The sequence below is a fragment of the Scomber japonicus genome, chromosome 4 (assembly GCF_027409825.1).
Source record: "Scomber japonicus isolate fScoJap1 chromosome 4, fScoJap1.pri, whole genome shotgun sequence".
Lineage (NCBI taxonomy): Eukaryota > Metazoa > Chordata > Actinopteri > Scombriformes > Scombridae > Scomber > Scomber japonicus.
In genome coordinates this window covers 34024362-34039074 of record NC_070581.1, presented here as the reverse complement: position 1 = coordinate 34039074, position 14713 = coordinate 34024362, and the positions used below count along the sequence as shown (strand labels likewise).

The following is a 14713-nucleotide window of genomic DNA, read 5'->3' as shown; positions in this document are numbered from 1 at the left end:
TCTGTCCATCTTTCCTTCCTTCTTTCCCTCCCTCCTTCCTTCTGTCCTTCGTCCCTCTCTCCCTCCCTCACTCCTCTCCTACTCTTCCTTCTACTCCTACTGCTCCTTCCTCTCCCTCCTCCTCTCTCTCTCCTATTCCTCCTTTCCCTCTCCTTCCTCCTCCTCTCCTCTCCTTCCTCCTCTCTCTCCTCTCGCTCTCTCCTTCCCCCTCCTCTCTTCCTCTTCTCCCTCCTCTCCCCCTCTCCCTTCTCCTCCTCCTCTCCCTCTCCTTCCTCCTCCTCTTCTTCTTCCTCTCCCTCATCCTCCTCCTCTCCTCCTTCCTCTTCCTCCTCTCCTTCCTCTCTGTGCTTCCTTCTCTTATTCCTCCCTCCTCTCCTTATCTCCTCCTCTCCCTCTTCCTTCCCTCTCCCTCTCCCTCTCTTTCCTCCTCTCCTCTGTGTCCTCATCTCCCCCACTTCCTCTTCTCCTTCCTCCCTCCTCCTCTTCTCCTCCCACCCCTCCTCTCTCTCCTTCCTCCTCCTCCTCCTCTGAACATGAGCACATAGTGTTTGCCGTGTAATGAAATCCAAACAGTGTTGAGGCAGCTCAGATAATAATAATAATAATAATAATAATAATAATAATAATAATAATAATAATAATAATAATAAAGAGCAGCATCAGGTTTGACTTTAATAAGAAGCAGAAACATGTCTAATAAAATATAAACTATGAATCAGAATCTCGGTTGTTGTGATTCTTTGTTTAATGTGTTTTATATTAGAATCATTATTTTATTAGAACGGAGCTCAAAGCTTCTTTGTCTCATATCTGGTTCATACTCTCCTCCATCAGGTTCACTTTAAAGGGTTAACATGTCCTCCTCTCTTTCTTTCTCATCTTCCTCCTCTCTTTCTTTCTCATCTTCCTCCTCTCTTCCTTTCTCCTCTTCCTCCTCTGTCTTTCTCCTCTTCCTCTCTTTCTCCTCCTCCCTCTCTTTCTCCTCACTCTCTTTCTCCTCTTCCTCTTCCTCCTCTCTTTCTTCCTCCTCTTCATCCTTCCTTTCTCCTCTTCCTCTCTTTCTCCTCTTCCTCTCTTTCTCCTCTTCTTCCCTCCTCCCTCTCTTTCTCCTCTCTTTCTTTCTCATCTTCCTCCCTTTATCTTTCCTTCTCCTTTTCCTCCTCTTTATTTATCCCCTTCTTCCTTTCTCCTCTTCCTCCTCTCCTCTCCTTCCTTTCTTTCTTTTCCTCTTCCTCCTCTCTTTCTTCCTCCTCTTCCTCCTCTCTTTCTTCCTCCTCTTCCTCTTCTCCCTCCTCCTCCTCTCTTCCTTCCTCCTCTTCCTCTTCTCCCTCCTCCTCCTCTCTTCCTTCCTCCTCTTCCTCTTCTCCCTCCTCCTCCTCTCTTCCTTTCTCCTCTCTTTCTTTCCCCTCTTCCTCCTCTCTTTCTTTCTCATCTTCCCCCTCTCTTTCTTTCTCCTCTTCCTCCACTTCTTCTTTCTCATCTTCTTCCTCCCTTTCTTTCTCCTCTTTCTCCTCTTTCTCCTCTTCCTCCTCTCTTTCTCCTGTTCCTTTTTTCTTTCTCCTCTTCCTCCTCTTCCTTTCTCCTCTTCCTCCTCTCTCTCTTCTCTTCCTCCTCTTCTTCCTCTTTCTTCCCCCTCTTCCTCCTCCTCTATTTCTTTCTCCTCTCCTTCTTCCTCCCTTTCTCTTCCTTCTCTTTTTCCTCCTCTTTACTTATCCTCTTCTTCCTCCTCTTCCTCCTCCCTTTATCTTTCTTTCTCCTCTCTTCCCCCTTTTACCCCTCTTTCTTTCCCCTTTTACTCCTCTCTTTCTTTCTCCCCTTCCTCCTTTCTTTCTTTATCCTCTTCCTCCTCTCTTTCCTTCTCCTTCTCCTTTCTTTCTTCCTCCCTTTCTTTCCCTTCTTCCTCCTCTCTCCTAGTTTTTAATATATGTATGTATTGCTCATCTTCAGTTATTGATCATTAATCTGAAACTACAGAAACAGTCTGATGAAACAGAGACAGAGCGGCTCCTCTTCCACACACACACACACACACACACACACACACACACACACACACACACACACACACACACACACACACACACACACACACACACACAGAAATCTGACTTCCTCGTTAAGACTTCTGAAGGTTAATTAGTGACACGTTTGTTATTTGAATCAAAGCTGAAACATGAAACATGAGAAGAAACGAAATGTTCCTTTAAAATCAGCTGCAGACCCAAGAGAGAGTAAACTGTGCAACGACAAATCAAAAGAAGAAGAAGAAGAAGAAGAAGAAGAAGAAGAAGAAGAAGAAGAAGAAGGAGAAGAAGGAGAAGAAGAAGCTGGGAGGTGAAAGACAAGAAACAAACAATCTCTTTCTTCTTTTCTTTCCAAACCAAAAACTTAACAAAGAGCCTCCAGTGATTTAAACATGAAGAATGACATTTTCTCTGGGTCTTCCCTCCTCCTCTCCTTCCCTCCTTTCCTCCTCCCCTTCCCTCCTCTCCTCCTCCTCTCCTCTCCTCTTCCTCCTCCTCTCCTCAAAATAGAAACACTAGAAATCAGTCAAACACCTGAAAGCCAAGGAAGCACTTTTCTCTTCCTTCCTTCTTTCTTTCCTTTCCTTTCCTTCCTTCCTTCCTTCCTTCCTTCCTCCTACCTTCCATCCATCCTTCCTTCCCTCTTTCCTCCTTCCCTCCTTTCCTAACTTCCTTCCTTGACTCGAGCACACCAGGAGGGTTAAAAAACTTTTCTTTTAGCAAGAAGACCTTCCTTCTTTCCTTCCTTCTTTCCGTAATTCCTTCCTTCCCTCCTTCCGTCCTACCTTCTTTCCTTCCTTCCTTTCTTCTGTCCTACCTCCCTTCCTTCCTTCCTTCCTTCCTCTCCAACATGACAAACACTCAACAAATCACCATAAAGCAAAAAGATCTTTGTTCATTCCTTCATTCCTTCCTTCCTTCCTTCCTTCCTTCCTTCCTTCCTTCCTTCCTTAATTCATTCCTTCCGTCCTACCTCCTTTCCTTCCTTCCTTTCTTCTGTCCTACCTCCCTTCCTCCCTTCCTTCCTCTCCAACATGACAAACACTCAACAAATCACCATACAGCAAAAAGATCTTCCTTCATTCATTCATTCCTTCCTTCCTTCCTTCCTTCCTTCCTTCCTTCCTTCCTTCCTTCCTTCCTTCCTACCTCCTTTCCTTCCTTCCTTTCTTCTGTCCTACCTCCCTTCCTTCCTTCCTTCCTTCCTTCCTTCCTTCCTCTCCAACATGACAAACACTCAATAAATCACCATAAAGCAAAAAGATCTTTGTTCATTCATTCATTCCTTCCTTCATTCCTTCCTTCCTTCCTTCCTTCCTTCCTACCTCCTTTCCTTCCTTCCTTTCTTCTGTCCTACCTCCCTTCCTTCCTTCCTTCCTCTCCAACATGACAAACACTCAACAAATCACCATAAAGCAAAAAGACCTTCGTTCGTTCATTCATTCATTCCTTCCTTCCTTCCGTCCTACCTCCTTTCCTTCCTTTCTTTCTTCTGTCCTACCTCCCTTCCTTCCTTCCTTCCTTCCTTCCTTCCTTCCTTCCTCTCCAACATGACAAACACTCAACAAATCACCATAAAGCAAAAAGATCTTTGTTCATTCATTCATTCATTCCTTCCTTCATTCCTTCCTTCCTACCTCCTTTCCTTACTACCTCCTTTCCTTCCTTCCTTTCTTCTGTCCTACCTTCTGTCCTACCTCCCTTCCTCCCTTCCTTCCTTCCTTCCTTCCTTCCTTCCTTCCTTCCTCTCCAACATGACAAACACTCAACAAATCACCATAAAGCAAAAAGATCTTTGTTCATTCCTTCCTTCCTTCGCTCCTTCCGTCCTATCTCCTTTCCTTCCTTCCTTTCTTCTGTCCTACCTTCTGTCCTACCTACCTTCCTTCCTTCCTTCCTTCCTCTCCAACATGACAAACACTCAACAAATCACCATAAAGCAAAAAGACCTTCTTTCTTTCATTCTTTCCTTTCTTCCTTCCTTCCCTCCTTTCCTTTCCTTCCTTCCTTTCCTTCCTTCCTTCCTCTCCAACATGACAACCACTCAGTGCATCAGCGTATAAACCAGCAGCAGCAGCAGCAGCTTTGTATGTTCTGGTCCTTACCTTCTTCAGCTGTCCGCTCCTCGTCCCTACGAAGACGACGGTGTGTTCTCCGTAGGTGTAGGCGGCCACGGCTCCCATCCCCTCGGTCCGGTCCTCGTACAGCGGGTAACCCTCGATCACGTGAAGACCTCCCAGCGGCTGGTTCAACACCAGGCCGCAGAAATCATCTCCGATCTGCTTCGGCTGCATGAGACAGGAAAAAAGAAAGAAAGAAAGAAGGGATGAATTAATTAATGAAGCGGACTGGCCCTTTAATTCAGGAGAGATTAAACGATGCTGCAGCAGATAGGGGGCTAAAGGAAAGGAGGAAGGCAAGAAGGACACAGGAAAGGAGGGAGAAGGAAGGAAGGAAAGGAGGGAATGAAGGAAGGGAGGAGGAGAATAAGAAGGAAGGAAGGTAGAGAGGAAGAAGGAAGGAAGGAAGGAAGAAGGAAAGAAGAGAGGAAGAAGAAAGAAAATGAGGAATGAAGGAAGGGGGGACAGAAGGAAAGAAAGAGAGAAAGGGGGAGAAAGGAAAAGAGGAAGGCAAGAAGGACACAGAAAAGGAGGGAGAAGGAAGGAAGGAAAGGAGGGAATGAAGGAAGGGAGGAGGAGAAGAAGAAGGAAGGAAGGAAGGAAGGTAGAGAGGAAGAAGGAAGGAAGGAAGGAAGAAGGAAAGAAGAGAGGAAGAAGAAAGAAAATGAGGAATGAAGGAAGGGGGGACAGAAGGAAAGAAAGAGAGAAAGGGGGAGAAAGGAAAAGAGGAAGGCAAGAAGGACACAGAAAAGGAGGGAGAAGGAAGGAAGGAAAGGAGGGAATGAAGGAAGGGAGGAGGAGAAGAAGAAGGAAGGAAGGAAGGAAGGAAGGTAGAGAGGAAGAAGGAAGGAAGGAAGGAAGAAGGAAAGAAGAGAGGAAGAAGAAAGAAAATGAGGAATGAAGGAAGGGGGGACAGAAGGAAAGAAAGAGAGAAAGGGGGAGAAAGGAAAAGAGGAAGGCAAGAAGGACACAGAAAAGGAGGGAGAAGGAAGGAAGGAAAGGAGGGAAGGAAGGGAGGGAAGGAAGGAAGAAGGAAGGGCAGAAGGGAGGAAGAAGGAAGGAAGGAATGGAGGTAGGAAGAAGGAAGGAAGGAGGAGAGGAAGAAGGGTGGACAGAAGGAAAGAAAGAGAGAAAGAGGGAGAAAGGAAAGAAGGGATTAATTAATGAAGAGGACTGGCCCTTTAAATCAGGAGAGATTAAATGATGCTGCAGCAGATAGAAGAAGAAGATTGTAGTTTCTGGTTTTATAAAAGTCTGTTCAAACTGATTCAGGAGGCCTCTCACTGCCAATAATCTCAGTTTTTACTCTTTAAAAGGTATAAAGTTTAAATTCATGAAGGTTTTTACACTTTTAAAACTTTCCCACTGCCTAAAAATGTGATTTTAAAGTTAGTGTTGGATCAGAAGCAGCAGACGGCCCAGCTGGAAAACTTAAATGAAGATAAAATTATTTGATTATGAGACTTTATTCTGTCATATTCGAGAAAAGCTTTAAATACTACATTACCCATGAGCCTCAGCTGCCAGTTAAAAGGTGTTAAATTAGTACCATGGATGTATTATAAGAGCTGACAGAGCAGCCGATCAGCTGATTTCTCCCCTAGTGGTCACTCTTGGTATTGCAGCTGCAGCCCAAACAGCATTGTCTACATAGACCTCCATTATAACTGCTGACGTCATCACAATGTAAAGTCTGTGGGCCGAGCAGGAAACACTACTGAGCATGTGCAGTAGGACGGATAGGGCGCCACCAGTCAGCCAGTGGTCACTCTTGGTATTGCAGCTGCAGCCCAAACAGCATTGTCTCCATAGACCTCCATTATTATAAAAGTCTGTTAAACTGCTGACTGGATCCATTCTGACTCTTTATGTTCTGAACTGTTGATCCATGGAGGTTTTATATTTGTTAAACTTTCCTCGAGACGTCATCACAATGTAAAGTCTGTGGGCCGACTAGATTCTAGTTTCCAGCTGATTAAACAATGTCAATAAAAATCTACACACTGCTCCTTTAACTGAAATAAAATACTTCATGTTCAGTGTCAAACTTTAACATATTACCTTGTTTCTTACTATTAAATTAAATAAAACCTATCAAAGAATGAATTTAGTTATTATAAATATGTGTGTAGTTTTGTCTTTTGTATAAAATCAGTAAGTACGACCCCTCAGATTTACCTGGTGACCCTTTTGAGGGCCCCGACCCTTAGGTTGGGAACCACTGGACTAAACTAACTGCATATAAAGTAGAGATGATCAATTCTGACTCTTTATGTTCTGAGCTTTTGATCCATGGAGGTTTTAAATTTGTTAAACTTTCCTCGAGCCCAGAAAAAGAACATTTTAAAAAACTATGACATCATCACAATGTAAAGTCTGTGGGCCGAGTAGAGAAACACTACTGAGCATGTGCAGTGGAGCCGAATAACGTGGAAGCAAACTCAGAACATAGAAACCTTTTTTTTTTGGTCGAGGACTGAATGGACGCCGATTTCAGTCCAGTATCAGCTCTTATAATACATCCTCAGTCTAGTATTCTGGTTTCAGCCACTAGGAGGCGCTCTGAGCTTCAGTAAAGCACCTCCACCTTGTGTTAGGGAAGGAAGATGGTAGGAACAAGGGAAGGAAGGAAGGAAAGAAGGGAGTGAGGAAGGAAAGGAGGAAAAGCGGGAGGGAAGGAGAAAGGAAGGAAAGAAAGGAGGGGGGAAGGAAGGAAGGTAGGTAGGTAGGAGGGAAAGGAAAAGAGGAAGGACAGAGGAAAGAAGGAATGAAGATGGTAGGAACAAGGGAAGGAAGGAAGGAAGGAAAGAAATGAGGGAGGGAGGAAAGAAGAAGGAAGGAAAGGAGGGAGGAAGAAGGAAGGAAAGGAGGGAGGAAGAAGGAAGGAAATGAGAGAGGAAGAAGGAAGGAAAGGAGGGAGGAAAGGAAAGAAGGAAAGAAATGAGGGAGGGAGGAAGGAAGAAGGAAGAAGGAAGGTAGGAAGGTAGGAGGGAGTCTAGTATTCTGGTTTCAGCCACTAGGAGGAAGTAGATTTAAACTTTTTTAGGTGTTTATGAGCCGACTGCAGACATTTACTGAACCAAGAGAGAAGAGAGAAATACATAATGTTTATTTATTGATTCACTGATTCAGTTAACCCTCCTGTTGTGCTCAGGTCAAGGAAGGAAGGAAGGAAGGAAATGAGGAAGGAATGAAGGAAAGGAGGAAAGAGGAAGGAAGGAATTGGGGACATAAGGAAGGAAGGGAGGAAAAGAGGGAGGAAGGAAGGAAGGAAATGAGGAAGGAAGGAAGTGAGAAAAAAAGAAATGAGGAAGGAGGGAAGGAAGTAATGAAGAAAGGAAGGAAGGAGGAAAAGAGGAAGGAAGTAAAGAGAGAAGGAAGGAAGTGAGGAACAGTCAAAAGAGATGGGGTCAATTTGATCCGGGAGCACAACAGGAGGGTTAATAAGATGAGAACAGACATAGAGCAGAATATTCTCTCTCCAGTAGATTATGATTCCAGACACTAACTCATCATCATCATCATCATCATCATCATCATCATCATCATCATCCTGTGGAGTCATGTGACGATCGAATCTTTAACATGTTGGTATTGAGGGCAGGAAGTTAAAAAGTTAAAATATAGAGGAGAGATGATTTGAACCCAGTCAGCATTCAGACAGTCAGAGAGTGAATGTAGAGCAGACCGCGCCTGTTTACACACACACACACACACACACACACACACACACAGACATAGAGACACAGACACACACACACACACACACATACAGAGAGACACAGAGACACACACACACACAGAGACAGAGACACACACACACACACACACACACACACACACACACACACACAGAGAGACACACACACACACACACACACACACACACACACAGAGAGACAGAGACACACACACACACACACACACAGAGACACACACACACACACACACACACACAGAGACACAGAGACACAGAGACACACACACACACAGAGACACACACACACACACACACACACACACACACACACACACACACACACACACACACACACACACACACACACACACACAGAGAGACACACAGACACACACACACACACACAGACACACACACACACACACACACACACTGAATTGAACAGAAAGTGTGTTTGAGTAGAAGTGCTGACTCTTTAATTATTATCTCTTTGCTGCACTAACACACACACACACACTCTCTTATTATATATTATATATTATTATATGTCTATCACAACTGCAACCATCAGCTTTAGTTTCCAATTATAAAATGACTAAAATCACTTTATTCTATCTTTTAAATCTTTTGAGTTATTTCTAAAGTTCTGATTCCAGTTTCCTTCCTCCTTTCCTCTGTCCTTCTTTCCTTCCTCTTTTCCTTTCTCCCTCCTTCTCTCTTTCCTTTCTTCCTCCCTCCTTTCCTTCCTTCCTCCCTCCCTCCTTCCTTCCTTCTTCCTACCTCCTTTCCTTTCTTCTTCCTCTCTTCCTTCTTTCCTACCTCCTTTCCTTCCTCTTCTTCCTCCCTCCTTTCCTTTCTTCTTCCTCTTCCTTCCATCCTTCCTCTCTTCCTTCTTCCTCCCTTCCTTCCTCCCTCCCCTCCTTTCCTTCTTTCTTCCTCACTTCCTTCCTCCCTTCTGTCCTTTCCTTCTTCTCTTCCTTCCTTCCTCCCTCCCTCCTTTCCTTCCTTCCTACTCCTTTCCTTCCCTCCTTTCCTTTCCTTCCTTCCTTCCTCCCTCCCTTCCTTCCTTCCTCCCTCTTTTCCTTCCTTCCCTCCTTTCCTTTCTTCCTTCACAAGAGGACAACAGGAGGTTTTAACCATTTTCTGTCGTTTTAGACCCTATAAAACGAGTTGATGAATCTAAAATAATGATTAGTTTCATATTTCACTTCATCCTGATGAGTCTGAACAACGACATCATCCTGTGTGTGTGTGTGTGTGTGTGTGTGTGTGTGTGTGTGTGTGTGTGTGTGTGTGTGTGTGTGTGTGTGTGTGTTTATACTGGAGAGGAAAAGTCCCTAAAAAGTTCAGTTTACACAGAAATGAACCTTTTGTTTCATATGATAAATAATAACGCTGCTAAATAAAGTGTTTTATAATCTCACGTTAAAGGCCGGATGTTTGACTCAGAAACATAAAAACTAGAAAGTAGAAAACTATAATAAGGAATAAAGAAGTTGAGCTTTTAAGAATGTTTATCGTGTAACAGAAAAAGAAGAAAAGAAAAAAAGAAGAAAAAGAAAAAAGAAGAAAAACCACATTTCATATCTGAGTCTTGAACTGATCCGAGTAAAAACTGCTGCTGAGTCTCAGAGTTTAGTTTCCTCCCTGTTCTGTGATGCATCAAGAAGCTTTAACCCGCTAATGACAGGGTGTTAGCCAACCTCTGTGTGTGTGTGTGTGTGTGTGTGTGTGTGTGTGTGTGTGTGTGTGTGTGTGTGTGTGTGTGTGTGTGTGTGTGCAGACCCTGTAATAACCCTGCTCCTCCCTCGTCTATACACAGTAACATACAGAAATATGCAGCTAGCTGGAGGTCGGGTGGGGCTGCGTGTATGTTTAGCAGCACCCATCAGCACCCACCGAACATCTGGACAGCTGTGCAGCACCGGGAGAAGCTGCTGCTGCTGGGTCAAACATGCACCCATAGGTTCCTCTAGTCCTTTATTAGTCCCTCAGTGGCAGCAAGTGGACAGTAATACAAGTGGTATGAGTGGTAATATAGCAGATAGATGTATTATAAGAGATGAAGCTGGAGCCAAAATGGCGTCCAGTCAGGACCATAATGGGGCTTTTCCATTATATAGCTGAGAAACTGGTGAAACATGCACCCATAGGTTCCTTTAGTCCTTTATTAGTCCCTCAACGGCAGCAAGTGGACAGTAATATAAGAGCAACAATTAAGTATAAAGATAATAACAGTCAGAAATATGTAGTAATATTAATATTGAGTGGTAATATAGCAGATAGATGTATTATAAGAGATGCAACTGGAGCCAAAATGGCGTCCAGTCAGGACCGTAATGGGGCTTTTCCACTAAACAGCTGAGAAACTGGTGAAACATGGACACATAGATTTGGTTTGTGTTTCCACTCGGGATAGTTCCTGGTACCTTCTGCTTTTTTAAGTATTTGCTCTGCCGAGGTTCAGCGTTGCTATGACGACCCCACTCACGTTGAGGAGGAACTATAGTAATAGAAAAGCTCGTTCCTGGTACCAAACCAAAACCGAGTCAAGCTGAGTCGAGTAGTGCTAGAACTGTATACATCACAAAAACATGTTTTTCTAGTTTCCAGGTTTAATTCCATGTTATTCGGCTCCACTGCACATGCTCAGTAGGGTTTCTCCACTCGGCCCACAGACTTTACATTGTGATGATGTCACAGGTTTTTAAATCTTCTTTTCTCATCTCGAGGAAAGTTTAACAAATATAAAACCTCCATGGATCAACACAGTCATAATTGATCCTGTCAGCATTTTTATGCTGCTGCTAAAATTTCGTTGTATTGTTTTATCAGTGCAATGACTATGAACTATCTGTCTTACATGCAGTTAGTTTAGTCCAGTGGTTCCCAACCTAAGGGTCGGGCCCCTCAAAAGGGTCACCAGGTAAATCTGAGGGGTCGTGCTCAATTATTTTATACAAGAGACAAAACTACACACATATTTATAATAATTTAATTAATTATTTGATAGGCTTTATTTTCATGAAGTATTTTATATCAGTTAAAGGAGCAGTGTGTAGAGTTTTATTGACATTCATACGTTTGTTTTAATTAGTGTTTAATCAGCTGGAAACTGGAGTCTCGTCGGCCCACAGACTTTACATTGTGATGACGTCAGCAGTTATAATGGAGGTCTATGGAGACAATGCTGTTTGGGCTGCAGCTGCAATACCAAGAGTGACCACTGGGGAGAAATCAGCTCTGTCAGCTCTTATAATACATCCATGGTTGCTTTGGACTCCGCCATGTGTCACTTGTGGTCGTTGCCATGGCGATGAATTTGCAAAGGGGGGGGGGGGGGGGTGGAGCTTTTAAAGGAGCGTGAGGATTTCAAATATTAACGATGTTTCTGCAGAGTGACTGAATCTACCTTTAACTGTGAGACACACACACACACACACACACACACACAAGTGAAAGAACAAACACACACACACACATACATAGAGAGACACACACACACATAAATGAAAAACACAAACACACACACACTGTCACAGAGGACAGATTGTTACATGTTGTGCAGACAGGCGGCCTGCTGGTGACGCTTAATGAAAAACAAGACTGGAACACACACACACACACACACACACACACACACACACACACACACACTAACAAACACAAACAGGACGTGCACATTGTCATATTCCATCCTAACATGCATGAACACACACACACACACCCTGCTGTCTATGATAAAAGAAGGAGGTCAGAGCCTGGACACTAACCCCGCCCCCCTCCCCCCTCCCCCCTCCCCCTCCCTTTCACACACACACACACACACACACACACACACACACACACACACACACACACACACACTACAGTAGCATGGGTCATTAGCTTATATTTCATCACTTTCATCAGTGTGTGGCTGATTGGGTGTGATTGGTTAGTTAGTTAGGTTGGTTGGTTGATTTGCCCCCCCCCCCCGCCACCTTCACACACACACACACACACACACACACACACACACACACACACACACACACACGAACACACACACACACACACAAACTCTTTGCATCCCATTCCCCCCCAAAAAAAAATCCAAGCCCAGCCTCCTGAACTCGTCTCCTGGCGGGTTTCCCTGCCCCGTTGCCATGGTTACCACTGCAGGCCATTACCGCCATGAATAAGAACATCATCTACCCCCCGACCTGAAATAACCCCACTGCAGACACACACACACACACACACACACACACACACACACACACAGTCATGTCTCGGCTCCGTTTAAACGCTGCTTCTTAATAAATTACCTTTTAATTATTCATGGAAACACATTATAATGTACTTAAAGGTTTGTAGTAGTGTGTGTGTGTGTGTGTGTGTGTGTGTGTGTTTTAATTATAATATTTTAAGAGCATGTTTTTCCAGCCTTCACTACGTTTAAATGTGTGTGTTTGAGGGTGAAGACTTGCTTTAAGTGTGAGGTTAAGCTGTGATGCTGACAGGTTTTGGTTGGAGGCGAAAGGGAAGCATAATGTCAACGAGAGTCCTTACAAATACAGATAGACAGGCGCGTGTGTGTGTGTGTGTGTGTGTGTGTGTGTGTGTGTGTGTGTGTGTGTGTGTAGTAGCCTGCAGGCAGCCTCCGGCCAAAACGATAAACAGAATCCACACACACACACACACACACACACACACACACACACACACACACACAGAGCCACAGGAACAAAGACGAGGTTTCAATCCGTCTCTTTTCTTTTTTTTTTTTTCATGTCGCTGCTGCTTTTCATTTATTCTGACAAACATCTTCACTTCCTGTTTACCAGCCGAACCTCTTTGAGTCTCACCAAACAACTAAATGATCTATTACTGTGTTTTATTACTGATAAATTAATAACCTAAAGTCGAGCTCGTGGTTCATTTTTTTTTCATCTGTGCTCCGGTTACAGAGATTATCAGGCAAAAATCCTGCAGCTTTTCAAAATAAAAGTTCATCTGCGAGTGCATGAGTGTCTGCCAGGATCCACATGACATAAATATCATCATCACAGTGTGAACATGAAGGTTTTTGTACCAATCTACTCCACTCAGACTCCAGAGCTACGACATCAGCTCAGACTGACCCTTCAAAATAAAAGTCAAAGCAGAAACTAGCCGACTTTTATAGACTTTCACGGCTAACTGCATCCCAGAAACTTGCACATCAGTTTGTAAGAAATATTCAGACTTTTTCCACAAATGCAACTTCTTCCTCAAAATATTCCTTCCTTCCCTTTTCTTTTTCTTGAAGCATTGCGACTGTATTCTCTAAATATTGTGACTTATTTCACGCATTATTAAAGCTTTTTATTTGCAATATGTCAACTACTTCTTTAAAGACTACAATGTTATTATTTAACCTTAAATTAGCTTTAAATTAGCCTTAAAGTAGCTGTAAAGTAGCTCTAAATTCACCTTAAATTCGCCTTAAATTAGCCTTACAGTAGCTTTAAATTAGCCTTAAATTCGCCTTAAATTAGCTTTAAATTAGCCTTAAATTCACCTTAAATTCGCCTTAAATTAGCCTTACAGTAGCTTTAAATTAGCCTTAAATTCACCTTAAATTCGCCTTAAATTAGCCTTACAGTAGCTTTAAATTAGCCTTAAATCAGCCTTTAATTAGCCTTAAAGTAGCTTTAAATCCGCCTTAAAGTAGCTTTAAAGTAGCTTTAAAATTAGCCTTAAATTAGCCTTAAATTAGCCTTAAAGTAGCTTTAGATTAGCCTTAAAGTAGCCTTAAAGTAGCTTTAAATTAGCCTTAAAGTAGCTTTAGATTAGCCTTAAAGTAGCCTTAAAGTAGCTTTAAATTAGCCTTAAAGTAGCTTTAAATTAGCCTTAAAGTAGCTTTAAATTAGCCTTAAAGTAGCTTTAAAGTAGCTTTAAATTATTTCTTAAATTAGCCAACAACGCATCGTAACTTCCTGACAGTCATAAAGAATCAGAGGAAGTCGTGTTTGTCTGAATCATCAAACACATCAGTAACAACGTGAACGCTGTTTTAACCAAAGCATGCTCGGGCTGTAACTGACCGTGTGGATGCAGGGCAGCTCCTTGTTGAGTAACCACGGTAACGAGAGTCGGCCCTCGCCGCGGTAACAGGAGCGGATCCTCTCCCTCATGGCCAGGTTGATGTTGTGCAGAGTGAAGAGACAGAGGACCGTCTCTCTGGGAGGGTTCGAGCGGTTCTTCTGACCCTGGAAACACACAGCAGAGTGAGAAGTCTCAACTATAGAACATCAAATACATTTATCATTTATCATTTATCGATTAGTGATTAGTGATTATTGATTAGTGATTAGTGATTATATTTAAAACTAATCTACGTCTGAACAAGTCGGATAGTGAGTTATAAGTCATGACACGATAAGGAAAAGGCAAAGAGTAAAAGAAAAGATGGAAACAGATTTAAAGAGGATAAAATTCAACCGAAAAAAGAAAGAAAGGCCAGAAGGAAGGAAGGAAAGGAAGGAGGGAGGGAGGGAAGGAAGGAAGGAAGGAAATGAGGAAGGAAATAAGGAAGGAAATAAGGAAGGACGGAAGGAAGGAAGGAAGAGAAAGAACGGAAGGAAAGAAAGGAAGGAAGGAAGAGTGAAAGAGAAAGAAAGAAAGAAAGGAAGGAAGGAAGGAAGGAAGGAAGGGAGGAAAGAATAAGGAAGGAAGGAAGGAAGACAATGAAAGGAAGGAAGGACGGAAGAGTGAAAGAGATAGAAAGGAAGGAAGAAAATGAAAAGGAAGGAAGGAAGAAAGTGAAAAGGAAAGAAAGGAAGGAAGAGAGAAAAAAGGAAGGAAAGAAGGAAAGAGTGAAAGAGAAAGAAAGGAAGGAAGAA

At 43.1% G+C, this 14713-nt stretch overlaps 1 protein-coding gene across 1 annotated transcript in view; it reads right to left on the bottom strand.

Annotated features, from left to right (window-relative positions):
- LOC128357742 (plexin A3-like) overlaps positions 1 to 14713 on the bottom strand; it is a 45259-nt gene that overhangs the window by 3073 nt on the left and 27473 nt on the right. Inside the window, exons 5-6 of the mRNA XM_053318111.1 lie at positions 13916 to 14080; positions 4130 to 4312 (exon numbers count right to left, since the gene is read on the bottom strand). Of these exons, the coding sequence (XP_053174086.1) occupies positions 4130 to 4312; positions 13916 to 14080 (348 nt within the window). The remainder of the gene's footprint in view (positions 1 to 4129; positions 4313 to 13915; positions 14081 to 14713) is intronic.